Source organism: Artemia franciscana, chromosome 9 (genome assembly GCF_032884065.1).
Source record: "Artemia franciscana chromosome 9, ASM3288406v1, whole genome shotgun sequence".
In the NCBI taxonomy this organism is placed as follows: domain Eukaryota; kingdom Metazoa; phylum Arthropoda; class Branchiopoda; order Anostraca; family Artemiidae; genus Artemia; species Artemia franciscana.
This window is the reverse complement of record NC_088871.1, coordinates 17,249,391-17,277,230: the sequence shown is the minus strand read 5'-3', so window position 1 is coordinate 17,277,230 and position 27,840 is coordinate 17,249,391. Positions and strand designations below refer to the sequence as shown.

At 36.5% G+C, this 27,840-nt stretch overlaps 3 protein-coding genes across 4 annotated transcripts in view; all 3 read right to left on the bottom strand.

Moving 5' to 3' along the window:
* LOC136031532 (dmX-like protein 1) overlaps positions 1-1,200 on the bottom strand; it is a 158,981-nt gene extending 157,781 nt beyond the window's left edge. The window contains 1 exon segment of the mRNA XM_065711202.1: positions 1,117-1,200. Within this exon segment, the coding sequence (XP_065567274.1) occupies positions 1,117-1,141 (25 nt within the window). The 5' untranslated portion in view covers positions 1,142-1,200.
* The window catches only part of LOC136031074 (uncharacterized), a 217,251-nt gene that overhangs the window by 183,353 nt on the left and 6,058 nt on the right, over positions 1-27,840 (bottom strand). The gene's annotated exons all lie outside the window — the stretch shown is intronic.
* Positions 14,284-27,840, bottom strand: part of LOC136031075 (uncharacterized) — a 94,371-nt gene continuing 80,814 nt past the window's right edge. For both annotated transcript variants that reach the window (XM_065710335.1, XM_065710337.1), the window contains exons 8-9: positions 20,236-20,403; positions 14,284-14,507 (exon numbers count right to left, since the gene is read on the bottom strand). The gene's annotated coding sequence lies outside the window, so the exon portion shown is untranslated. The remainder of the gene's footprint in view (positions 14,508-20,235; positions 20,404-27,840) is intronic.

The following is a 27,840-nucleotide window of genomic DNA, read 5'->3' as shown; positions in this document are numbered from 1 at the left end:
TTGTGGCTAAAACCCAGAAATTGGTAAATGGCTTTGTCATGAAGCACCTCAAACTCAATGGAATACTATTGCCTAGCCAACATGGATTTAAACCAGGGAAGTCAGTAGAAACAAATTTACTGAAGACATATGATGCAATGAAGACCTGGTTTATCATGGCCTATGTGTGGATATTTGATTGATTAATCTTACTGATGCATTAGAGAAGTTCTACATCCACACCTAAAATAAAATTCATCTTGCATGGAATTAGTATAGACTGGTAGGTTGAATCTCGTAATATGTTTTACTAAAGAAGGTTAATCAATGCTGTCTTAGAGATGTGAAGCCACTAGTGGTGTCCTGCAAGCTTGTGACTTGGGACCTAACCCACTCAATATCTATATAAGTGATATTTTTTAACTGGCTAAAAATTGTCTTGCTGTCTATGCTGAGAGTTTAAAGCTGTTTTGTGTAGTCAACCATGAGTCATCACAAGCAAATTCTCAAAACTGGGCAACAACATGACACATAAAGATTTGTCCAACCTGCTATGAAGTGTGATTTAAGGTAATGAGTTTCAACATTGAGAAATGTAGCATTATATATTTTTGCAAGTCCAGTTTAGGTTAAAATCATACTATGGTCAATCCAGGTGTAAATAACAGACAAGAGCTGCAAAGCATGGATGAAGAAAGTGATCTTGGTAGGGCCTATTGTTTTCAACAGCCAGCATAAGTTGCCCCCAAACTGCAAAAAAGACTGTGCCTCATGCCAACTCTGTCCTTGGACTCTTGAAGAGAACTATTTCTAGTAGATAACCCTATGTTTTGTGAAGTTGTACAAGGCCCTTGTCAAGCTGTTGCTTGACTTTAGACTATGCCTAGCATCAACAGGGTACAGGGGTGATATTTAGGTTGTGAAAGGGCTCTAAAGTAGAGCTGTTAAGTTAAAAACAAAAATGGGAGACATGTCTTATGATGAATGTTTGAAGGAGCTGAGATCATCTACATTAATGTACTGATCAACAAACAGCTGATATGCTTATGACCTATAAGCTAACTTAAGATCATATAGACTACTTCGTAAAGTGAATTTGAGTACAATAATGCAAAAAAGTAAAATTTTCAACAATACCTGTAAGTACTTGATAGCACCGCATTTTTAAAATTTCATTCAAGCATTGCTAAATTTTTGAAATATCGATCTTTGATGATTCTGATGTGAAATACGACTTCTATACAAAACCAGACGGTAGGCACGATAAACCCACAAAATTCCACCAAAGTATAGAAATTCATTAAATTATTCATTAAGATCTTGATTGCATTTTCATGGTTCCAGCCTTTGGCCTAGGAACCCAAAACATTATTATTTTATCTAATTCAGTACCTAGTCTTGTAGTTTATGGAATTCAAATTAGGATGACACAAGACACACACTGTCTTGACAATAACTAATTAAGTGGCTTCTCATTGCATCCAAACTTATTTTTCATATAGTCTAAGCCACAAAGGTATCTTTGTGATTATCGTGCTGATGAAATTCCTTAGGAATCTTTCCTAAGTATGACCTAGTATGGTCGCACGAGTAGCTGGTCCATCCCCGTTCAGATACTTTGCTGGAGGATTCCTGAAAGCCTGTGGTAAAAACTCCTTTGAAATTAACCACCTTTCCCCGTAAAATGCATTCTCAACTATACAATGTGTGTATCAGGAGACACACTCTTCAGCTCTCTCCCAGGCTATGATTTGGCAGACGCTTAAGTGCCAAGCCGCTCGATAAATTGTGAGAGGTTTGGAGATCCTTAGCCAACAATTGTCCCATTCACCACCCGTGATGTCAGAAGCCACCAATTGGCTCTAAGTCAGCCTTGACCATGTTGATTAATGTCTTTACTTCCCCAATGTGCCTCTTCCTCTAATGTGTGATTTTTACCTTCATGTTGTCTTTTGGGGCTACTTTTTACCGTGTGTGCCATAGGATCCACGCAAATATGATTTTTCTGAACCTTTTTTCCGTCTGTGTTTCCATGCTTCAAATTACGATAATATGAAATGGTATAAAAAATTGTTATTATAGCTTGTTCAGGTGTAAGGCACTCTTAACACGGCACAATAGGGAAAAAAGAGTTGCCTCAGCAAAAGGTAACGTTGCAGTTAAATAACGCCCCAACTCCTCATGGCAGCAAAACGATAACGGCAAGACGAGGATCAAATAGCCCAAATTGAAACTCTAATACCCCTAAAAACAAAAAATATATCATCCCTATGCGCAAAATTTGAGATTATTTTTCCTTCCATTGGTTTTAGAGCAATTGTGTCGGAAAAAATAACTTTGCTTATTAAAAGCTTTATACGAAGTAATATTTGTTTCTTTCCCTGTATAAGCACATTTTTTCCAGTCAACAGGCACACGAAGACAATGTTTAAGTTGAAACATAAGCATAGCCTCAGTTATTTTTATCTGGGAGAGGGGGGGGGGGTAACGTCCGTTGATTTTGACCAAGTGCTAGAAAGTGATAAGGGCCATAATTCTGCAGATTTTACAGAGTTTGGACCTCAGACTGGATTGATGAATATGACATTAAATTTTGGAAAAATTCACACATTTCTTGCCTAAAGCCAGAAAGGATTGTTTCCGCTAGCAACTGAGCCAGAGCCTAGAGTGTGTAATTCAAAGACAAGTTTCGTAGTCTATATTAGAGAGGACTATCTGAGCTTGTGCTGTCAAGTTTTCTTTTTATCGAGTCATGTTTCTTCTTTTGACTGTAAAACTGTGTTCTACTTTCAGTTGAAAAAAACTTATTTTTTTAAACTTAATTTCTGATCGTTTTTTAATAACGCCCAGATACTTGGCTCCACCTCCACGGGAAAATCCCCTCCCCACAGAAATATCCTCTGGACAATGCAATCCTGGTGAAAATTTACCCCAGACAATTACCATTAACATCTCCACGCGTAAAATCCAATCGAGAAAGAGAAAACTAGACATATACGGAAATTACGTGTAGGATTTCTGGCAAATTCACTCAGTGTAAAATTTTCTCTGAACCGTTCACCCCCTTGAAACTTCCCTCTTCATGGAAAATTCTCCCCGCGTAAAATCATCCCACTAGAAAATTCGTCCTCCCCTTCCCACCCGAAAAATGTACACATGCTTCCCAAAAACAAATACTATATGTAAACAATGGGCTGATTTTATAACTTAAAAACCTTTCCCCAGGGGCTGTAGGGTGTCATTTTATTTCCAAAGACATAGTTATTGGGCCTTTTAACTATGCTAAACAAAAAAAACTATCTCAAAATTTTGATCGTACGATTTTGTGAAAAAAGTGGCGTGGGAGGGGGCCTAGTTGCCCTCCAATTTTTTGATCACTGAAAAATGGGACTAGAACTTTTTGTTTTTTTATAATGAACCCTCTCCCGACGTTCTAGGTCCACTGAGTCGATTAGATCACCCCTGGGAATAAAAAACAACAAACAAACACGCATCCGTGACCTTTTTTTCTGGCAAAAACTACGAGGTCCATGTTTTTGCAGACCCAAGCTTGAAACCTCTAATGTAGGGTTCTCTGGTACGCTGAATCTGATGGTGTGATTTTTAATAAAATTCTATGACTTCCAAGGGGATGATTCCCTTTTTTTGAAAATAAGAAAAATTTTCTTGGGCTCGTAGTGTTTGATGGGTAATACTAAATTTAATGAAACTTATATATTCGGAATCAGGATAATAAGTTAATTCTTTTGATAAATTTATTGGTATTAAAATTCCGCTTTTTAGAGTTTCGGTTACTACGGAGACGGTTCCTTTATTACTTGTAGTTTGTTACCACGAACCGTTTGATTACCCATCAAAATCAAAACAGGAATCATTGAAATGTTGATCCTTTATCTGCGTGACCAAAAATATTGCATTCATAAAACTCTACAGTTTTCATGAAATTCGTATATAAAGGGAACTGCCCCCTTCTTATCACCTTGCTCATTAAACAAAAGTTTTTTAGTACTTCGAAAAATCTTTTTTCTAATTGTAAATTTTCTTTAAAGATTTGGACTAAGGCCCAACTTCAGTAAATAGTAAGGATCTCAGGAGGAGACAGTCCCCTTCATATAAAGAATAATCTGTTCAAATAGGTTTCAAATCTGTTCCTTGCTTTCAGTTGAAAAGCTATTTTTTTATTTAACTTCTGATTTTTTTTCCAAATCGTACCCAGGCCTAATCAAGGTATAGTTCGAGGTACCAGTCCCTTAGAACCAGTACCAGTCCTTGTGTAAATAAATAATTATACGTTGATTGGTATCATCCTAGTTTAAATTTATAATTTCAATTTGGGATAAAATTTGAATCTACATAAAAAATTGGCGATGAATAGTAATTTTGGTAAAAAGTCCTTATTAACTTTACTACTAAAGAATTTCGATTGGATGAAAAGGAGTATTATTGTTTGTATGGATAGAAATTCTGTGAGACTTTTGATCTTCTACATAAGTAAATCCATCACAACCTTTACAATAGGACTAAATGCTTGTTTTTGAAAAATGATGGTCGTGAGAAGATTCTCCCAAATTCACTTTCGACTCTTAAAAGAGCACTATATCTTCCAATCAAACATGTCCTATCCAAAGTTTATACGGCCACCCATTCCATAAAATCCTTTTATGCCTTCGGGGCATAACTTATAACCCTTGTCCCCAGGTTCTGAAGGGCTATTTCAACCCCAAAGATTTATTTATATGATATTTCGACTATTTTGAACAAAATGCCTATCTCAAAGTTTCTGCCGGGTTCATTTGGGGAAAAAAGAGATGGAGGGGGCTACTTGCCCTCCTATCACTTTTGACTCTTAAAAAGGACACCTGGACTTTTGATTTCCAGTTGATCGTGCCGCATCCGAAGTTTCTAGGACGACCCTTTACCAAAAGCCTTAAATGTGAACAATTTGCAATAATATAACTTATAACCCTTGCCCTGAAGACCGTGAAGGGGGGGGGGTTGTCATTTCCAAATACATAATTACTGGACCTTTCAAATATAATTAAGGGGGGGAGACTAGTCGCCCTTCAATCACTTTCGACTATTAAAAAGAGCACTAGAACTTTGAGTTTCGAATCCAATGAGCCCCTTCCAAAGTTTATGCGACCGCCCTTTCCATAAAACCTTATATGCCCCCAGGGGATAATATTCATCTCTTGCACTAAAGGCTCTCGAAGGGAGGGGCAATCTTCAAAGACATAATTACTGGACCTTTAAACTTCAATGAACAAAATGGCAAGCTAAAAATTTTGATTGGATGTATTTGGGGAAATGATGGGGAGTGGGGGGGTGGTTGCCCTCCAATTGATTTCAATTATTAGAAAGAGAAATAGAACTTGTAATTTCCAATCGAATGAGCCCCTTTTGAAGTTTCTACGACAGCTCTTTCTACACGAAGTGCCCTCGTAAAAAAAAGAAAAAAAACATAGATATACATATAACAGATTGTGCACGCATCGCTCTTTACTTAGGCATCACACTTGCTTTACACAAAATTTTTGACTATATTTTGAACAGATGACTATCTTAAAATTTCTATCAGATGACTAAAAGATGACTATCTTACAATTTCTATCAGATGCATTTCGGGGAAATAGGACGTGCGGGGGGAGGGGGTAGCTGCCCTAGATTACTAAAAGGCACTAGAACTTCTGAATACCAATCTAGTGAGCCCTCTCCACTGCTTATACGACCACCCTTTCTTTAAAAACCTTATATACCCCCAAGGAATAGCTTACAAACCATGCCCTGAGGGCTCTGTGGGGTTGTCATCCTCAAAGACATGATTTCCAGACCTTTCAACTACGCTGAACAAAACGGCCATCTCAAAATTTTGATTGGATGTGCTTGGAGAAATGACGGGCTTGAGTGGGCTGGTTGCCTTCCAATCACTTACGATTATAAAAAAGGGCACTAGCCTTTTCAATTTCCAGTCGAATGGACCCCTTTTGAAGTCTTTATGATAAATTATTCTATACGAAGTGCCTTGGTCTAAGACCCCCTTCCCGAAAAAAAGCAAAAAATGAGACATTGTGCCAACATCGCTTTTTACTCAGGCCTATAATGATACCTTCCTAGCTAGCGGGTTTGTTTGTAGTTGAAATTTTTTTCGGATTTTTACAGCCTTGTCATGGCTCTAAAATTATTCTGCATGACATTTCACGGTTCCAGCTGATTTTGAAGTTTGTTTCAGGATTGCCATCAGTTTTAACTTATTTTTGAGTACATACAATTCATTGTATGCACAAAACCACAAAGAATTGTTCATTTTTCCAGCAGCAGATGTAACCTAGTAAAGAATGAACTCCAGTAGATAGTAACCAAAATTTCAAAAAATGTATTATGAGCAAAACTGTCAAATAAGGAAGAATCGCCGTTTGAAGCTGATTCAGAAAGGAATGAAACATATTAGCGGACGAAATCTGTTACATTGTAAGATGATGATGGGAGCTTTTCAGTTTCGGATGGTACTTTAGCCCAGCTTTTGGGAACGCTAAGTTATGATTCAAAAAAAGAAAGATAGAGAAAAAGGCAAGACTAAATGAAATAAGCATGAACCATTACAAATGTGATGATGTGGTCTTGGCCCGTCAGCTGTGTTTTATCCCTAGTTGGATGAATTTATGGCTGGAGAATCAGTTATTCGGCGGAAGAAATTCATGAACAAATTGTACAGAATGTCTATTCCATGGTGTCTATTCCACGGCACTGGGAGAGCAAAATGAACAGAAAAATCAGACTTGAGTCTGATTTTTCTGTTCATTTTGCTCTTCCAGTGCCGGTGTCACATGCATCATTATCTGGTAGGCATGAGGTAAAAAAGTCCACATTCCAATCAGCTGTTAAAACTGTATTTCCTGCAGGTGTTTGAGCTTTCATTATTATTATTTTTAATAAACCGTTGTAGTGCCGTAGGGACGTAAGGACCTGACTATTTCAAAGAACGTGGTTCTCTCTTTTTATTCATCTCTAGATGATATCAATATTCGGTGTCATAAACGGTATGGAAATAAATCAGACATGCCTATTCGAAATATGTGCTGGGTGAGGAGTGAAGAGGAAGGGGTGAATTTATGTACTTAAAAACCTTTGTGGTAGTGGTATCAGTTGGGGAGATGAGTATTTATACCTCGACAGATGCCTGCTGGTAGAGTTTTGGGTCTTTATATTTTTATTGACCAAACCAACAATTCTCACATCTCTGGATAATGAAACATACATTTTAATATCCGCCAACATTTTCTTCGATTGACGCCACTGCTTCCTGGGTTTCAACTGGAGCTGTAAGTTTAAACAAGGCCTAATTCAAAATAGCGAATTTTGTATAATCTAGAATTTTAGAGAGAGAAAAACATATGATAGATGACATACGAAACTAGACATGCATTGACATTTTTTTGAAAAAGAAAAAAAAATAATGTAGTAGTGCCATCCCTGCGACTACTTAAAAGTTGCAATCCCTGCAACTTGCTCTTTTTACAAGAGACCACCACCACTTTTCGAAGTTTCTACAACTCCTTCTATACAAAGCGCACTGATCTAAAACCAAAAAAATAAATAAATATAATATTGTGCCCATATCGCTCTTTAGGCAGCGGTATTGCGCTGCCTATGATACATATTTAGCTATAAGGGAGAGACGAGGAGAGGGTGGAGGTAGACATTGATATATAATCTTCAAGGCTGTGTCCAGGACCTTTGTTTGGAGGGGCATAAAACTTAAAAAACACATCAGAAATGTGTTTTTGTGAATGTTTTTACAATCTTTTGTAATAAATATACAGACTTTTTTCAGGCTTAATAAAATCTCAATATTCAGAGTTGTTAAAGATATAAGTTTGACCACCGAGTCGTTCCTTGGACCATTGTTATTTGGTTGGTGGGAACTGTTATTTGAGTGTCGTACTTTCTCTTCTATTTCTATCGAAAGTAGAGCTCCTCAGGGAATTCACCTGGAGCAAGTTTTAATTCGTATCAAACAGTTCGTGGTAACGAACTGTAGTAAGGAGCGACCCGGCTCAATAGTAACCGAAACTCAAAAAAATGGAATTTTGATACCAATAGTTACATCAAAAGAATTGCATTTTAATGCTGATTTTAAATATACAAGTTTCATCAAGATTAGTCTTACCCATCAAAAGTTACGAGCCTGGGAAAATTTGCCTCATTTTAGAAAATATGGGGAAACACCCCCTAAAAGTCATACGATCTTAACGAAAAGCACACCATCAGATTCAGCGTATCAGAGAACCTTGTTATAGAAGTTTCAAGCCCCTATCTACAAAAATGTGGAATTTCACATTTTTTGTCAGAAGACAAATCACGGATGCGTGTTTTTTTTTCCAGGGGTGATCGTATCGACTCAGTGCTCCTAGAATGTCACGAAAGGGCTCATTCTAACGGAAATTAAAAGTTCGAGTGCCCTTTTTAAGTGACCAAAAAAATTGGAGGGCACCTAGGTCCCCTCCCACGCTCATTTTTTCCCCAAAGTCAACGGATAGAAATCCTGAGATAGCCATTTTATTCACCATAAGCGAAAAACCCAGTAACCATGTCTTTGGGGACGACTTACTCCCCCGCAGTCCCCGTGGGAGGGGCTATAAGTTCCAAACTTTGACCTGTGTTTACATATAGTAATGGTTACTGGGAAGTGTACAGACGTTTTCAGGGGTATTTTTTTGGTTGAGGGCGGAGAGTTGAGGGGAGGGGTTACGTGGGAGGATCTTTCCATGGGGGAAGAGACTTTCAATGGATGGGGCGCAGGATTTTCTAGCATTATTTAAAAAAAAATGAAAAAATAAATATGAAAAGTTTTTTTCTACTGAACGTGAGGAGCAGCATTAAAACTGAAAACGAACGGACATTATAACGCATACGAGGGGTTTACCTCCTCGTAATACCTCGCTCTTTACGTTAAAGTATTTTTAGTAATTACAACTACTTATTCTACGGCCTTTGTGATTCAGGGGTCATTCTTAAGGAATTGGGACAAAATTTAAACTTTAGTGTAAAGAGCGAGGTATCGACGAGGGGCGAGCCCCCTCATATACGCAATAAAAACATACGAATACAAAAGTTTGCTACGTAAGTTACGTATATTTTTTACTTATGAAAACGTTCGTAAAAAATTTAAAGTTAATGCCTTTTCAAGTAATCAAAGAATTGGAGGGGAACTAGGCCTCCTCCCTCGCTCCTTTTTTCTCAAAATCTTCCGATTAAAACTATGAAAAAGCCATTTAGCTAAAAAAAAAAAAATATGCAAATTTCGTTTTAATTATTTATGTGCGGAGAGCCAAGATCAAAACATACAATAATTCAAAAACGTCCAGAAATTAAAAAAAAAAAAAAAACAACAAGTTTTTTTAATGAAAGTAAGGAGCGACATTAAAACTTAAAACGAACAGAAATTACTCCGTATATGAAAGGGACTTTTCCTCCTCAACGCCCCGCTCTTTACGCTAAATTTTTTTACTGTTTTAAAAAGTAGAGTTAAGAGAAAGAGTCAAACTTTAGCGTAAAGAGCAGGGCGTTGAGGAGGAAAAGCCCATTTCATATACGGAGTAATTTCTGTTTGTTTTAAGTTTTAATGTCGCTCCTTACTTTCATTTAAAAAAAAAATGTTTTTGTTTTATTTAATATTTAAAACAGACGGTTATGATGAAGTACTCTAATATCAAGATAGTGGGCCACAGATGCGGAATTCTTCCCCGGAGGGTATAAGATTAGCAGAAAATATTTCCAGTCCCAAGATTGGGTTGAGATGGTATCTTTAGGAAAGTTGTTAACGATTTAGACCTCAGAAAAGAAAAAACTACCTATTTATTAATTTTATTAGTAGTTTTGTTAATTTTTATCAGTTTAATCAGTGTGGTTTTGGTCAGAAATTTTTCTTACCAATAATGAGTAGCTTTACAAACATTCCGGTTCTTTTCTCCATTTTTTTTAGTTTCTTTTCTCCATTTTTTTTTTTAACAAACTTTCATGTAATTAGAAATTTAATGTTACCGCAAAAGTGCATGCATCTTTATTTTCATCTCATCAACCATATTTTCTTTTTTCAGTAAAATCAGAGATAAGGGCCTTTTCGCTATCTTGATAAGGGCTTCAATCAGCTTTTCAATCAACCTTCCAGAATAGCTCTGATTGGATGCCAGGAAGCAGTGGGATCGTTCACAAAAATGCGGGCTAGATTAAAATTATTTTTGAAAATCCAGGGAAGAGGAAATTGTCGTTTTGATCAATTGGAAACACAGACATTTTTCAATCAAAATACCCCAACAAAAGACATTTTTCAAAATATCGATACAAATGTCCTTCACTCCAACCCGCCCTACCAGATGAGTTTTTAAGAAATTTGCGAATTCACCCCCCCCCCCTTCTCACCAGGGCACTAATTTTCAAAAGGATATCTGATTCATTTCTACTTTGAATTCTCGGAAGCATTACACAAACTTAACGGATGCAAGTAAAGCAATCACTTAAGTCGGGCGGCAATTCATGACCTAAATTCATGTTTTGTTATGTTGGCACTCCCAGGAGTGCCAATTCACAGAAATAAAAGAGACGGGAAGGGCAAAGACTGTTTCCAACGAAGGGATATGGGGTGATACAGTCCTTTTTCAACCTGCCACAACCTTCATGACACCACTATGCTTGATCCGAATCACACTACAAACGAAAATAGATATTACTAAGAAACTTATTTAATACAAAATCTAATCTGCTTAAAAGGCTTGAAAAACAGAAGAACATAACACTAAATAAAAGATTCATCTCCATACGACAAAAATAGCACGCCTAATTTTTGTAATCTATGCGTTGCTAAATCTATATATATAAAAATAAGTTGTTGTGTGTGTGTGTGTCGAGTGACGTCATGTTTGTCGACTGACGTCATTATAAGGATTGAGCTGTATGCGTCATGAAGTTGTTTGTCGACTGACGTCATGTTTGTCAACTGATGAAATTACATACCGGGACACCGGGACACAAATGACGACCGGGACACAGGGAATATAAATGACGACCGGGAACCTCAAAGAGAAATTACAGACTGGGACACCCGGACACAAATCACGACCGGGACACAGGGAATATAAATGACGACCGGGACATAGGGACACAACTACAACGAGGACGCCGGGGGCACAGGCAGGATATATAAATGACGACCGGGACACAGGGAATATAAATGACGACCAGGACACTCAAAGAGAAATTACAAACTGGGATACCGGGACACAAATGACGACCAGGACACAGGGAATATAAATGACGACCGGGACACAGGGACACATCATTAGAATAATGAGGTATAGATCTGAATACGGATTGTTTTTCCCATGGACAATTATATGTTGCATGTTCAAGAGTCAGTAAACCTGACAATCTATTTATATGCACAGACAATGGGACAGCGAAGAATGTTGTATATTCGCATGTTTTACGTAGTTAAAAACATATATATATGTATCTATTTCTATTCACAGGTGGGACACAGGGACACAACTACAATGGCGCGTAACTAATATGGCGCGTAACGACTTACGCGCGCGGTGGTGGGGCTTGGGGGGTTGGGGGGCGCGAAGCGCCACCCCAACAGCTAGTAATAATATAAAAATGAGTCAAGTCCGCCTTAAGCTTCATTTCTGAAATAAACATACTATACTAAGATGTGTGAAGAAATTTGAATACACCAGACAAGACCTTAATCGTTATCTTTGAACCAAATCTTATTATAAATGCAAGCGCTAGGGGGTGTAGGATCAACAACATCAATTTGCACAGAATTACGGGGAAGGGGATATAGTTTCAAATATCTAGAAGGGGAAATTTTTTAGTCTTTTTAATATTCCAAAAAGGCATTTAACAATGAGAATACCCCCAAGACAAGTATCTTTGAAAATCTAAAGTTGGGGCACAGCCCCCTCCCCTGATGCCACCACTGAGGGGGGGGGGGGGGTAAACTTGCCTTGTAAATATTTATATATTAGCAATAACGATATCAAAGTAGTAAAACCGGTTTCCGGGCCCAAAGTTGCCTCTTCTAATACCATTATTAAGCTTAAGATATATGCCCTACATTCAATCAACTTATTGTAATTAGCTTCTGTACTGATTGGCGTTCAATAGACAATTATTGAATTGTGTTTAAAAACACTAATTGAAACCTATTGGATCAATTATTTTGAAAATTGATGGCACATTTATCTATCAGTACAAGATAATAATATTTTTGGTTTAATCCGGAGAAGTATAAAAGACCATCGATGCCGGGCGAGGTGGAAACGCTTGATTCCCGCCACAGGTAAGTAAGTACAAATAGCAATATTTTTGATTAGTTTCAAGGTCCTGCGACTTTGTAATTTTTTTTTTCGGCTTGCAAGCCGAAAAATTTTTTTTTTTTTTTTCGTTGCCAAATGTGACACTTTTGGTGCTTTTTTTCATTTTCTTTCAAGTTTTTTTTTTCAAAACTTTGGGTGATAACATGACAATTCTTTCAAAAACATACTTCTACAAAATGGCATTTTTTTGACCTACTGTATATATGCTATAACATTGGATTAACGTCGCTTCTTAACTACTAAGCTTACGTTAGCCCCGCAGTGTATTATCAGAGCTGGGTTCGAACTCTGGGTCTCGTATCACCAAGCTGAGATCAAACCCACTTCGCCAGCACAGGACAGCTTTACTGTATATCAAACTTGCTATTCTATTGCTTAAGTTTTCTGGGTGTGTATGAAATTAGTTGTACGTCCCAAATGACGTTTCCTTAAAATTGTAAATTAATAATCTTAGCCATTTGTGAAATAACGTAGATACGCCCTTTTGAAAACCGAGATACATACAGTGTTTTTAAATTCAACATCCCTTTCAAACTTCTATGAAAGTTTCTACATAATGCTCTTCACTGTTTCTGAGATGTTGCAGATATGCCGTTTGGCAACCTGGATACGTATTCATAGTGTATTTTGATTTATGCTAAAATCCCCCTTAAATTCCCGAACAGACTCCTGGTAGGCCAGAAGCATAGACAAAGAGAGCTTACTGTTTAATACTTTCGTATGCGCTTTCATTCATTGGTTCATTTTTCTATGAATTCTCTTAAGCCTCTATTGGAAAGGAAAACCAGTTCTTTTTTTTAACTCTTGTTGCTCTGCCAAATTTTCAATCCGCAAAAAAGAATCCAAAACAAGATTGTTGTCTTGTCTGAAATTTCAAGCCAGTAAAAAGAACAGTCGCAGCTTTTGGACTCATAGTAGGAGCCAACTTTCGAGTCACAGCTTTGTGACTCCAAAGCTTCAGATCCACAATATTTTTAACTAGTTCATTTTTCCTTGAGCAGCCAGCAATCATGTCAAATAATCGCAAACAATTAACATATTCTCCTTGCATTTCACTTTCTCTATAAATATTTTTCTCATAATTACCAAAGAAATCGTGGTTCATAAGATTCGAGATGAAGATATGTTATACCATGCATTAGGTGAATACAACATACCAACGATATTTCTTACTCATCAATACAAAATTGTCCATAATTTCTAGCGACGTCACAACCAAGACACGTCTTTAATTCCACCTTCACCAAAAACGTTCCAGATATTAAAGGACCTTTCTTGTATCAAGTCTAAAAGTGTTCAACTTTGCAATAATTACTGCTGCTAATGGCTTCAATTAATACACATACCAAATTGTTGAGTTAAAAAAATATATGAGAATCTTTCAAATTACATTTTGAACTAAGTTACTAGGGAACGCTGTCTATGCGCTGACACTTTTTTTTTCTCATTTACATATTTTGTTAATATATTAGTCAAAGAGAATGAACGACTGAGAGTAGAAACTGGCACTAGCGTCAAAAAAGCACCATCTAACTTTTGTTATCTCTTGCCACCTTTTCAAGCTTTTGAATTATTTTTCTCAGAAACTGAAATTAGGCAGTACAGTAACTTTGCCAGTTACACTGATTTTGCTTTATAAAACACTGAAAAAAGCTAACTTTACGCCCAACACTAGATGGCAGTTAGAATTTTTGGTTGACATTAGCGCCAGATTGCACTATTATAAGATGTCCGTATTATTTGATACTGGTATTCATTCACATTAGTAATTTCTATCTTTGGACGTAAATATTCATAGATGAATTACCTTGGAAAATACTTGAGGCTCTACTATCATCTTATGAATTTATTACTATTATGAATTCGTTTTTAGTCAATATGTGAATTCATCAGCATCAACATACTTAAATGGAGGAAATGACAATTTTGAGGATATTAAATACATTTATAACAATCCAGTTGCTACAAAAATGTACAACACAACTTAATGACTACTTCCGAGTATGAATTCGAACATTAACGCTTAAATTATCAGATAATAATGAACACGCATAATGAACTTAACAAGTGGAAAAACTCAAACCGGTGAAAGGCAACTTAGGACCATTCTTCGTCAGCTTCGATCTGGACTTCTAAGGCTCTCCCAGTCTGAAAAGATAAAGAAATCAAAATCTTTTTTTTTTTACACAAGGAAGAATTTACAATTATAATAAATCCTTGGCCAGTACTGAGATTTTTAGAATGTCATCTGATAAAACGAGTTCAAAATCGAAGGAAAATGGATAAAATTTGCTTTTCTTAAACTAAATATTCGAGATTAATTAGGGGAAAAACATCTTAGGCCGTCAATAGACCCACACACTGGATTTTATCTTTTCTGGAGGGGGGGGGATACAAAAAGTTTGATAATTTGAATAGAAAGTACCCAGAAATTGAAAGAAGTTCTGGATTTCTTTCTAACCCCCTACATACGCCCCTGGCATTCCAAACTCAAAGCATGACTGTCCAAACTCAAGGCATGGCCGTCCATAATCTGTAGTAGAAAGAAATGTTGGCCTAAACATATAATTACGAATTGTTTTAAAAAATCAAAACATTTCAAAAATGTGAACTATAAATTACTGCTAGTAAGCGGTGTAAGCATCTTTTTAATTCAGTCAACTTGTTTTCGTGGAACATTTTGGCAATCCAATCAAGTTCACTATTTCTGTGAAGAAAATATACCACCTTTTAATAGCCGGGACAACGAATGCTGAGCGACAAATCTAGGAAGACAAGCAAATGCAGTTTCTGGAGACCTATTAAAAAGCTTATTTTTTTGGGAGGAATTAAACCCGTATCAAGAGATTTTGTACAAGTAAAATGTTTCTCTTTGGTAAAAAAAAAGAAGTTGCCTTTATAATAGTTCTGCATTTTGCATGTATTTTTTATTCTTATTGATTTTAATTTTTTCCCAGAAAAATTCCCAATCCCCCCCCCCAAAATGTCTAAACACTTCCAAATAACAAATACTATACATAAAAAGGTAAATTTTGTAACTTACAGCCTTTTCCCCAGAAACTGTGGGGGTTCGTTTGATCACCAAATGAATAGCTATTGGACGTTTAACTATACTGAACAAAATGACTATAAAGTATAGATCGGACGACTTCGAAGGGGGGGGGGAGAGTTGGAGGGGGCTAGCTATCATCCAATCTTTTTGATTACTTAAGAAGGAAACAAGAGCTTAGTATTTCCAATCAAGTGAGCCCTCTATCAAAACACACATCCATGGGAAAGAAGCAAAACATAAAAACAACAACAAGTAAAAACACACCTATAATCTTTTTTCTGGCAAAAATACAAAATTCCACATTTTTATGAATAAGAGCTTGAAATCTGTACAGTAGGGTTCTCTTATATGCTGAATCTCATTATGTGATTTTTATTGAGATCTTTTGACGTTTTGGAGCTATTTCCCCCTTTTTCAAAAATCAGGAAAATTTTCTCAGGAATGTAACTTCTCCTGGGTAACATTAAACTTAGAGAACTATGTACTTTTTAAATCGGCATTAAACGGGTAAATCAGTGGGTTAATGCCATTCGGGATTTAAAATAAGAGCTCTGAGTCACGAGGTCTTTCTAAATATCAAAATTCATTAAGATCCGATCACCCACTCGTAAGTTAAAAATACCTCAATTTTTTCTATTTTTTCCTCTCCCTTCAACCCATTAGATGGTCGAATAGGGGAAAACGACTTTATCAAGTCAATTTGTGCAGATCCCTGATACGCCTACCAATTTTCATCGTCATAGCACGTCCAGAAGCACCAAACTCGCCAAAGCACTTAACCCCACCCCCTAACTCCTCCAAAGGAACGGATCCAGTCCGGTTATGTCAATCACGTATCTACGACATTTATAAGTGTTTTCCAAGATTTCCAGTTTCCCCCTCCAACCCTCCCCAATGTCAACAGATCTGGTCGGGATTTAAAATAAGAGCTCTGAGACATGAGTTCCTTCTAAATATCAAATTCCATTAAGATTCGGTCACCCGTTCTTAAGATGAAAATACCTCAATTTTTCTAATTTTTCCAAATTAACAACCCCCAGCTCTCCCAAAGAGAACGGATCCGTTCAAATTATGTCACTTTCGTATCTATAACTTGTGGTTATTCTTCCCTCTCATTTTACTCTAATTTTTTCTAATTTTTAGAATTAACCCTCCCCCCCCAACTGCCCCAAAGAGAGAGAGGATCCGTTCCGGTTATGTTAATCACGCATCTAGGACTTTTGATTATTTTTCCCATCGAGTTTCATCCCGATTCCTCTACTCTAAGCCTTTTCCAATATTTTAGCTCCCCCGACTCCCCCCTATGTTACCAGATCCAGTCGGGATCTCAAATAAGACCTTTAAGACACGATATTCTTCCAAACATCAAATTTCATTAAGATCCAATCACACCTTCGTAAGTTAAAAATATCTCATTTTTTCTAATTTTGCAGAATTAATCCCCTCCCAACTCCCCAAAAGAGAGTGGATCCGTTCCGGTTATGTCAATCACTTATCTTGGACTTGTGATTATTTTTTCCACCAAGTTTCATCCTAATCCCTCCACTCTAAGCGTTTCCCAAGATTTTAGACCCCCCCCCCACTCCTCCCAATGTCACCGAATCCAGTTCTGATTTCAAATAAGAGCTACGAGACACGATATCCTTCCAAGCATCAAATTTCATTAAGATCCGATCACTCCGTCGTAAGTAAAAAATAACTCATTTTTTTCTAATTTTTCAGAATTAATCCCCCCCCCGGCCCCCAATTCCCCAAAAGAGGGCGGATCCGGTCTAGTTATGTCAATCAAATATCAAATATCTATTTTCCCCACCAAGTTTCATCTCGATCCCTCCACCTTAAGCGTTTTCCAAGATTTTAGGCCCCCCTACTCCCCCCAAAGTCACCACGTCCGGTCGGGATTTAAAATAACAGCTCTGAGACAAGATATCCTTCCAAACATCGAATTTCATTAAGATCCGATCACCCCTTCGTAAGTTAAAAATAATTCATTTTTTTAATTTTTCAGAATTAACCCCCCCCCCTCCCCAAACTCCCCCAAAGAGGGCGGATCCGGTCTAGTTATGTCAATCACATATCTAAGACTCGTGCTTATTTTTCCAAAAAAGTTTCATCCCGATCCCTCCACTCTAAGCGTTTTCCAAGATTTTAGGTCCCCCCAACTCCCCCCAAAGTCACCAGGTCCGGTCGGGATTTAAAATAAGAGCTCTGAGACAAGATATCCTTCCAAACATCAAATTTCATTAAGATCTGATCACCCCTTCCTAAGCTAAAAATAACCCATTTTTTCTAATTTTTCAGAATTAACCACCACCCCCAACTCCCCCAAAAAGAGCGGATCCGTTCCAGTTATATCAATTACGTATCTAGGACTTGTGCTTATTTTTCCCACCAAGTTTCATCCCGATCCCTCCACTATAAGCGTTTTCTAAGATTTTAGGTCCCCCCCCCAACTCCCCCCAATGTCATCAGATCCGGTCAAGATTTTAAATAAGAACTCTGAGACACGATATCCTTCCAAACATCAAATTTCACTAAGATCCGATCAACTGTTTGTAAGTTGAAAATACCTCATTTTTTCTAATTTTTCCGATTTAACTGGCCCCCCATTCCCTCCAGATGGTCAAATCGGGAAAACGACTATTTTCAATTTAATCTGGTCCGGTCCCTGATATGCCTGTCAAATTTCATCGTCCTAGCTTACCTAGAAGTGCCTAAAGCAGCATAACCGGGACAGACCGACAGACAGTCAGACAGACCGACATAATTTGCGATCGCTATATGTCACTTGGTTAATACCAAGTGCCATAAAAAATCGAAGTTTGATTTCCTCCTGCGGAATTGGTTAGCTCGACACACCAAGAATTAAGAAATGAATGAAAGAAATGAAAGGAAGAAAGAACGAGGAGGAAAGAAGTTTCAAGCCCATAGACTGCCATTCATCGCTCGGGGTCTTGTTGTGTTTACACAAGCGTTTCAGCATGGAAAATGAGCTAAGGGTATTCGATAATTTAAAACCGTTTTGCGAGTCTCAGTATCGACTGACCATCAAAAGGACAAAGGGCCAATTAGCGATTTCTCCTAGGGGACTAGTGACTGTCGAGAGCTATTGAAAATTTGTGGTTTGACTGTGAAATTTGATTGAAAAGAGAATAAAATTTCACACCCCCTGTGTCGGCAATGTTTTTAATCAAAGCAGGTAGCACTATACTGGACTCGCAAAGCTGCCAAATTGCACAGATGATTTTTCATTTCAGTAAATTTTCAAAGTTTTCCAGACAAGTCTGCAAGAACATCTTAGGGATTGCCCTGTCTTGAACTTAAAAAAGAATGAGGAATGACTACATTTCAAAAAGAAGAACAAGAATTGGCCACAAAAACTAAGAAAACGTATAATGGGCGAGATAAGATGATCCTTTAAGGTATCGAATCCTGTTTAGTACAAGGAATTAAACCGTATTCTAAAACCACACATTATGCTCTTGCCACCTATTTTTATCCTGTCACTAACGTGTTAATGATAATCTTTTAATAGAGAATTCTCAATATAATAATATGCATATAATTAGTATTGGAAGAGCTGAGGGCCATATACATAAGTCGTCATTATATTCGTCTAACTACAAATGCATTAAAATCTGATCATAACACTATGTATCTCAAATTGCCATGCCAGTGCCTAATCTCTATTGCCTTCAACACAAAATTTACCACCATGGAGTTGTTGATGTAAGAATACCAAGAAGTACCATAATCAAAATTTCATTCCAGCCCATTGGCACTAATTTGATATGGCTAGCGGGACCCCGGAAGAAAATGGCCCAGTACATCCTGATCCGCATTGCACAACGGGTAATTATTCTTTTCTTCTATACTTCCCCTAAATTTCTAAAAGTTGCTCCCCCCCCCTGATAGATCCTTTCCTCTCAATTGGATCCATATCCTTGTAAACTTAACCGGAATATTCAACTTCGAATAAACTTCCATTCTCTCCCTAGATCTAACTTGCCTATATAATACTAAACTCTCGAATAGACGTACTAACATGTAAAAAAGGAATCAAGAAGATTTTATAATAAAATAATAATAACTATCAATATATAATTTGACAAATTCACTAAAATATTCGTTACCAGAATTGAATGTATGTTGAATGTCTTTCACAATAAGCATTTCACAATAAGCAGAAAAGAGCAACAAGGATTATACTCCGAGACCGTGGTATACCTTACGATCAAGCCCTCGCTAAATTAAATTTATCTCCACTTAAAGTCCGGCTGGAACACCTTATTCACCAATTTGGAAAATTCATCCTAGCCAATAAGAGCCACCGATCTTTACTACCCGAACCAGCCCCTCCCAATAGCCGAACTCGATTACGAAATAAACTTGTACCCCCTAAAGTACGAACCAATCGATACGCAAACTCATTTGTGCCTTTTTTCACATCAGTTTTTAATGCTGAGTTGTAGTGTGTGATTTTTGTTTAAATGTATGATTTTTGTGAAAAAACTGAATTTAGCTCTATGCTACGATAGTTTTTAAATATACCGATCTCTCTCTCTCTCTCTCTCTCTCTCTCTCTCTCTCTCTCTCTCTCAATAAGCATGACAATATGTTTTTTTTGGAAAGGAAAAACATGCTGCCAAGTTTATTTTTCCTTATGGAATGGTCATACATTAGCACCAATCAAATACGAACAAACGAAGAGAGAGAAAGTGAGAAAGATAGAAAGAGAAAATTAGAGAAAAAATGTAAAGGAGAAAATGAAGAGAAGTTAAAGGAGGGATAAAGAAAAAAGAGAGGGAAGTGAAAAACATTTACCGCAGCAAGAACATTGACCAGCTTCCCGGCAATTGTAGAACCCTTATCTGGGTTGAAAAATGATATGGTATGCCCAGTATTTCCAAGTCGACTCGTTCTTCCGATGCACATATTCGTCAATATCTGTGGGTAATTCATAGTTGATGACTAGTCCAACGCCCTTTATATCTAAAAAAGGAGAGAAAATCAATTAGTAAACTAAAAAGAATCATTTAAATTATAAAGCTTCTAAGAAATTACTTATTAACAAGAACAAGAGTTAAAAGGTTAGTAAAGCTTTTGAATAATCTTTACAAAAAAACAAAAACAAAAAAAAACACATCAAAATTGCTCTTTATTAACACCTCCCTGATGATTGAACAAGAAATTAGTATGAGTTTGGCCAGTGGCTGGTTCTTTCACAGATTTAACACAACTTTTTTCAAATTTGACAGCTTATTAACAGTTGAAGCCTTCTTCCCTTAATCGCTATGGATCATGAACCTTTGTATTTGACTGAGTCTAGAATTCTCTCGTCTTAAAATATGGGCTCTAAATGCTACAGATGACATGAAGTTTCCATTAATTTGACTGTTCATTCTCTTTTTGCAAAATAAATTAGTGATAAAACTGCCTTTCTGCTCCTTTGTAACTTCAAAGCTCCCCCTCACAATTCTTAATTATCCAACTTTAAAGACAGAATTTTTGAATATAAAGTAAAAAAAACTAATTTATACATAGTACCATAGATATTAACGAGAATCACGCAATGATACGTTCTAAAATCTCATGGTTAGGTTTGCGTTCAAAGCACTAAGGAGAAACAAGCAATCATCAGAAAATCTTCAACCATTTATAGTTTTAGTTAGTTCGTCCCCTACTCCCCTAACTGTCATTATTAAGAAAATAAATAACGACATTTTTTTTAAACAATATAACTAGGAACACCCTCAAAACTTAATAATCCTCGACTGGATTACAAGCCGAATAATGACACAGGAGCACGAGAGTAAGAAGCCTTCGATAAATCAACTCCTCACCGCTCTTTTACTAAGAATGGCAGTATATCATCATGTACAGATAATTTGAATATAATATTTCACAAAAAATTCGAACTGTATAACTATTTATGAAAATAAACTATTTTCCCGGAAACAATTTACTTCAATATTTCTATTTTCGGTCAGCAATGCTTCTCTCTCTTCGGTCTTACCGCATATTATTGACCGTATTTTAAACCGCCTACACCGTGGAAAGAGAGCGCTAGTTATAATAATCATAATCATATTCATAAAATAATCAAAATAATAATAAAAACGTCTGCCCGTTTGCCATTTCCTGGATCTTTTTTATAAAATAATAATAAGTAAAATTAATTTAATTGTCATGTTTCGTAAAATTAAATAGTAGTGATAAGTGTTGGTTCTCAGTTTCTAATGAAACCCGATTACATACCACTAGTATTACGATTACCAACAACTCACTGCAGCACCAAACCGTCTGAAGCCAACACAGTTGTGCACACCCCCTCTCCACCCTAATCTATTCAACGCTTCACCCCTTACACCCTACCAATAAGTTCCCAGTTCCTTTAGATACTTTCTTACAGCCTCTTGTCATTTCATTTGGGGACGACTTGCGTGTCGATTGACAAATGATTTGCCAACAAAGACGCTCTTTGAGAATCTGTCCTCTTTCATCCGCAAATCGTGTCCCATCTCCAACTTCCTCTCATTACATCCCTAGGAAGTGGGATAGAACCACATTTTTCGTTATACATTAAAGTTTGGAATACGGTCGGTCAGGTGGATACCTAAAAGAGTTCGGAGCCAATTGTGAAAAACACCCAAGGAATCCTCATCCGTCTAGCCAGGACCCATGTTTCAGAATCATACTTGACTACTGTAGCTTTGAATATTCAAATCTTGGCTCCCAAACTTATCTTCCTGTTCTTTCAAACTTCTTAAATTGCAAAAAAAGCACCCTGGGCCTTGGCTATTCTACCTCAAACATCTTCACTGATTACAAAACTTGAAAAAATTTCATGAGACGCCATAAGCTAGATAGCATTGACGTTATTTTCAACACTAGCACCGGATTCCGCTCTTGTAAGTTACATTCATTCTTTGGATTATCTCATCTTTGGCAAAAACATAAATTCACAGCTGAACATTCCAACGGACTGGCAACTGAATAACTTTTTTTTTCTTATTATCTTGTAGATTTGAAACCGGATCCCACCTAAATTTCAGCTCCGAAAACATACATTAAACCTTACCTAAACAACGAGCAGGCACTGCAATATTGGGACCCCTGTTTTGCCTTATTTATGTTGACCAAATAAAATATTATTTAACTGAAGCTAACATAATTCTATTTGCAGATGATACACTTTTGTTTGTTGCACGTGAAAGTCTACCTTGTTTGTTTACAAAAATGGAAACCGCTCTCTATGAATTTGTGTCATGGGCGGATTCAAATTATTTAACACTAGACAAATTATATTGTAACACTATACTGTAACACTCAGTTACAGTAAAACAAATTATAGTAAACCAAAAATGATTTATCATTATGTCTTTCATCCTCTTTGTTTATGAGTGTTCCGTAATTAAAATTTAGTAATTTTATTTCTTGATATAAAAGAGTTCAAATCATCTAAAATAAAGCAATTCAAATTGTATCTCTGGTTCAACATGCAGATAATATAAACCTTCAATTCAAAATTGCTAATGATAGTTTATGTGCCCTCTAATGATAGACTTATAGTTAAATTTATTTGAGAGAATTTCTCTAGTCCCTAGAATAGGTCTTTCTCTCTGGGTAGTTTCATTAGCGCGATCTTTTTTCTCAAGTAGACTGGCTCGCCATCTATATTTCCAAAATCATATAGTTTTTTTTCACTCCATTCATTAAGTTGCTGATTTTTTCTCAGAACAAGCAGAAGAGAGGAAAAAACACTTCGGAAGCACCGCACTGTACCCACCGGTATTTAGTTACCCGTATATTTCGGGGAATAGGTGAGAGGGTCCTTACGCTTCGTTTGTTCCAGGGTGATTTCAGTAGCTTGAGTATTCATTCAGCGCTCGGCGCGCGCACTTGAAATAGACATTCTTGGATTTTTATTAACCTTTCCTACAGGTAGCAACTTGTGCTTGCAAGCGAACTGATTGCGGAATAGTGAAACAACAATATACACGATTTTTCTGAGAAATGGCTGGTGATCCATGTCCCAAATGTAAGAAAAATGTTACAAGAGCTCAAGGTGGAATTCAATGCAGAATGTAGCCCATCTGCAGCTACAGGTTAGGATAATGGCAGATCGCACGAAAACCATCAATTCAAATGAACAGGGACGATCAATTCCAAATTCTGGGGATCAAGCACTGTATTCCCATGTGGCACAAAATGGAGCAGTCGGTTTTGGTGCAAGCATACCAACCGCAGCCTACGCAATCAACCCAATCGAAACGCTTCTATTAGCTGAAAAGGAGAAGCAATTACGGGAAGAAAAGCGACGTAACTTGGTCTTAGCAGAAATTCCTGAGTCTGATAATCTTAATGTAATAGAGTCACAAGTAATCATTGAACTTTGCCGAAAGAACAGCTTAGGTGCCAACTTAAAAATCAAGGATTTTATTGAGATTATGCGACTAGGAAGAACAAGAGAAAATGACAAACCAAGAAAGCTCTTTGATAAGCTCCGAGACGACGCTTCAACCTTAGAAAAACGAAACAGCACTGTGAAAAACACCGGCACCACAACAAGCTACAACCATACAACCCCAGAGCAACACAGCAATACAGAAAATCATTCTGATAATATTTCACCACTCATTTTAATTTATAGCTTTATATGTTTCGATTATTTATTTTGACATTCCACAATAAATTATTTATCATTGTGTCGAGGATAACTTCGAAGACCACACTGCCTTTCCATGACGAAAGTAAAACAGTTCAAAATAGGGATGATACCTTTTTATTGACAGTGAATAAATATAAAATTATTTAACTGGATATTTCGAACACATATACAGTGTTCATCATCAGCAGTAAAACTAAAAGACATGAATAAAAATAAACAAAATTTATACCTAATAAACTAATTACATATAGTTTATTGCTCTTATTTTTTTCAATGCAACAGCTGAGGCAAATCTCTTTGACCTTTTTGGTTCCGGTTCATTAGAATTATCTGACATTTTACGTGGACAGAGGTCATAGCTCTTAGGTGAGGTGATATTTACTTTATTTGACCTCAGTAAATTATCATAAATTGAGTCCAATCCAAATTCACCTGTATCTCTGTTTATGGAATTATTCTTGAATAGAATTTTTTTAATTTCGATTGTTTCCGTTCATAAGTTAAAAATACCTCATTTTATCTAATTTTTAAGAATTACCCCCCCCCCAACTACCCCAAAGAGAGCGAATCAGTTCCGATTATGTCAATCATGTATCTGGGACTTGCGCTTATTTTTCCCATCAAGTTTCATCCCGATCCCTCCACTCTAGATCATCAGATCCGGTCGGGATTTAAAATAAGAGCTCTGAGACACAATATCATTCCAAACATAAAATTTCATTAAGATCCAATCACCCGCTCATAAGTTAAAAATACTTCATTTTTTCTATTTTTTCCAAATTAACCGGCCCCCCACCCTTCCCCAAATTGTTAAATCGGAAAAACGACTATTTCTAATTTAATCTGGTCTGGTCCCTGATACGCCAAATTTCATCGTCCTAGCTTACCTGGAAGTGCCTAAAGTAGCAAAACCGGGACTTTAGGTTTCCCCCCTCCAACTCCCCCCAATGTCATCAGATCCGGTCAGGATTTAAATAAGAGCTCTGAGACACAATATCATTCCAAACATCAAATTTCATGAAGATCCAATTACCCACTCATAAGTTAAAAATACTTCATTTTTTCTATTTTTTGCGAATTAACCGGCCCCCCACTCCCCCCCCCCCCCCAGATGGTCAAATCGGGAAAACGACTATTTCTAATTTAATCTGGTCCGGTCCCTGATACGCTTGCCAAATTTCATCGTCCTAGCTTACCTGGAAGTGCCTAAAGTAGCAAAACCGACAGACCGACAGACAGAAAGACCGACAGAATTGGCGATTGCTATATGTCACTTGGTTAATACCAAGTGCCATAAAAACTAGCCAAAGTATTACTACCTCTTAAAGCTACCTTTAAACCATTATTTTGTAAAATTCTTTTAAGTTTTTCACTCAAACCTGGAACATATGGTAGAGAACAAAAAATATCTTTCTTTTCTGTTGTTTCCAGAATATCGTCAGAACATTCTAGAAATTGTTTCCTTCTTTTCGAAGAAGTCTGGTCAATTAACCAACCCGGATAGTGGTTACTTATTAAAATCTCTTTTAACAACAATAATTCCTCCTCAATGAATTTTGGAGAACAAATTCTAAAAATGCGGTCAGTTAAAGATATGATTAAACCAATTTTTACTTGGCGAGCATGACCGGAGAAAAACGACACAAATCTGTTATTGTTAGTAGGTTTTCTGTAAATCTTAAAATCCAGACTATTTTCATTTTTTAAAAGAAGGACATCCAGTAAAGGAAGTTTATTATCCTCTTCTAATTCTATTGTAAATTTTAAATCCCCTCCCCAAAAATTAAGATGTTCTAAAAAACTTTTTAATTCCTCCACCCCGTAATTCCATACTGAAATTATGTCATCCATATATCTCACCCAAAATTTATGTTTTGAAAAATATGAATCTAACGCTATTGTTTCAATATTTTCTACAAAACAATTTGATAATAAAGGACTTAAAGGGGCGCCCATGGGTAAACCATTTACTTGTTCGAAAAAACCCCCTCTGAATTGAAAAAAATAAGAGAACATGTTGCACAACCTAACTAAATTCATAATTACACCGACTTCCAAAACTGTTTCACCACCAATTAAGTCCAAATTTCTTAGCATCTTTCTCTCAAGAAGAATTTCTGCGGCTTTTACATCAATACTTATATACATTGACACTTTCTAAACTTGAAATTATAGAATTTGAAGAAATCTCAACTTCTTTTAGCTTTTTTTTACAAGTTCTGACAAATTCTTGATGTAAGAAATTTGTGTAGACATGAGTGGTTTACATAATGACACTAGCCCCTTACTCAGAGCACTTGTTGGTGACTTGTTACTCACAACAATTGGTCGTATCGGCAGATTTGGCTTATGTATCTTTGGAAGTCCATATAATTTAGGGCACAAAGAAACTCTTGGTAAGAATTTGTAGAAAAGTTGAGGTGTAATCTTCCCTTCTTCCTTCAAACTCTTTAACTCGTTCTTAAACTTCTTTGTGTATAAGTCCGTCGGGTCAAAAGAAAGTTGTTTGTACGTTTTTTCATCTTTCAGTGAAGCGTTTAATTGTGAGTCGTAGTCCTCGGTGTCCATTGTCTGCTTTTGTAATAATAATAGATTCATCCCTTCTTTAATTATTAAGAATATTTATGTCTTTGATAGAATTGTTAGGGATTTCTGGTTTTAAAGCAAACTCTGACAGGGTTTTAACTGTAGAAGCTCTTACTAGACTAACAACTTTGATTAGGATCGGGTTTCTATGTAAAGATGTTTCTATTGAAGAGATAATTTCTTCTACTGGGACTTTATTAGTTTTAAAACAAAATTTTGGACCTTTTTCTAATACGGACTTTTCTTGTCACGTTCAGGTCCTTGATGAAAAATTAATTACACCTGGTCCAAGAGTTGACGAAGGTATTACGGCTTTATTTTCAGATAATTTTGAAAACTTTTTAAGTAATTTTTTTCTGGAAAGGTGAAAGTCATGATTTAAATGATATCTTGCTGTTTGTTGAATAAAACGAAAATCACTTGCACTCACCTTTTTTGATATAATATTTTCCGGGAAAAGTTTATCTTTCACTAATAAAGCTCTTTTTCTCCTTTTATCTTTAATCAGATGATTTAAAGTCTTGAATTGTAGACCTCAACTTTTCCTGGAAAATATTATTATGGCAGTTACCCCCTGCCACATAGAAAATTACGCCCCTAAGCTATAACTCTTGAAAAGAGGAAATAAAAGGCCTTTCGATAATTCTACAAACAACATTGGCCGCTCATAGCAAAGAATATAAATTAAGGAACGGAATTTCAAGATCCCGATCCCAAATTTTTCGAAAAGACAACGGCTTCCTTCCTCTTCGCTATAAGAGCAAGTTGTCAAGAGACATATTCAAGTTAAAAAAAAAAAAACAACACATAATTATGTAGGAGTAACAAAACTAAATTTGTTTATTGACAAATCCGAGCTTTTAGGGAGAGACATTCTTGTTTAATAGCTGTGACGAGTCTCAGATTCTTATTTGCTTCGCATTAAATGCTCAGGAGCAGAAAAAATACAGTAATAACAAAGAAACGATGCAAATAGGTCACAACTTTGGGGATGTTCCCTTAGGATCTTCATTAATTTTAGAGATTAATTTTCATATAAATGACGCGTAAAAAACCCAAACCTCCAATGTTTTACTAATGGTTTTACTTTCTACACCGCAAAATAGTATGAAATTGAATTTATTTTGAGAAAGAGAATAGAGATTTATTTTCACTGAGCGAAGCGAAGTACA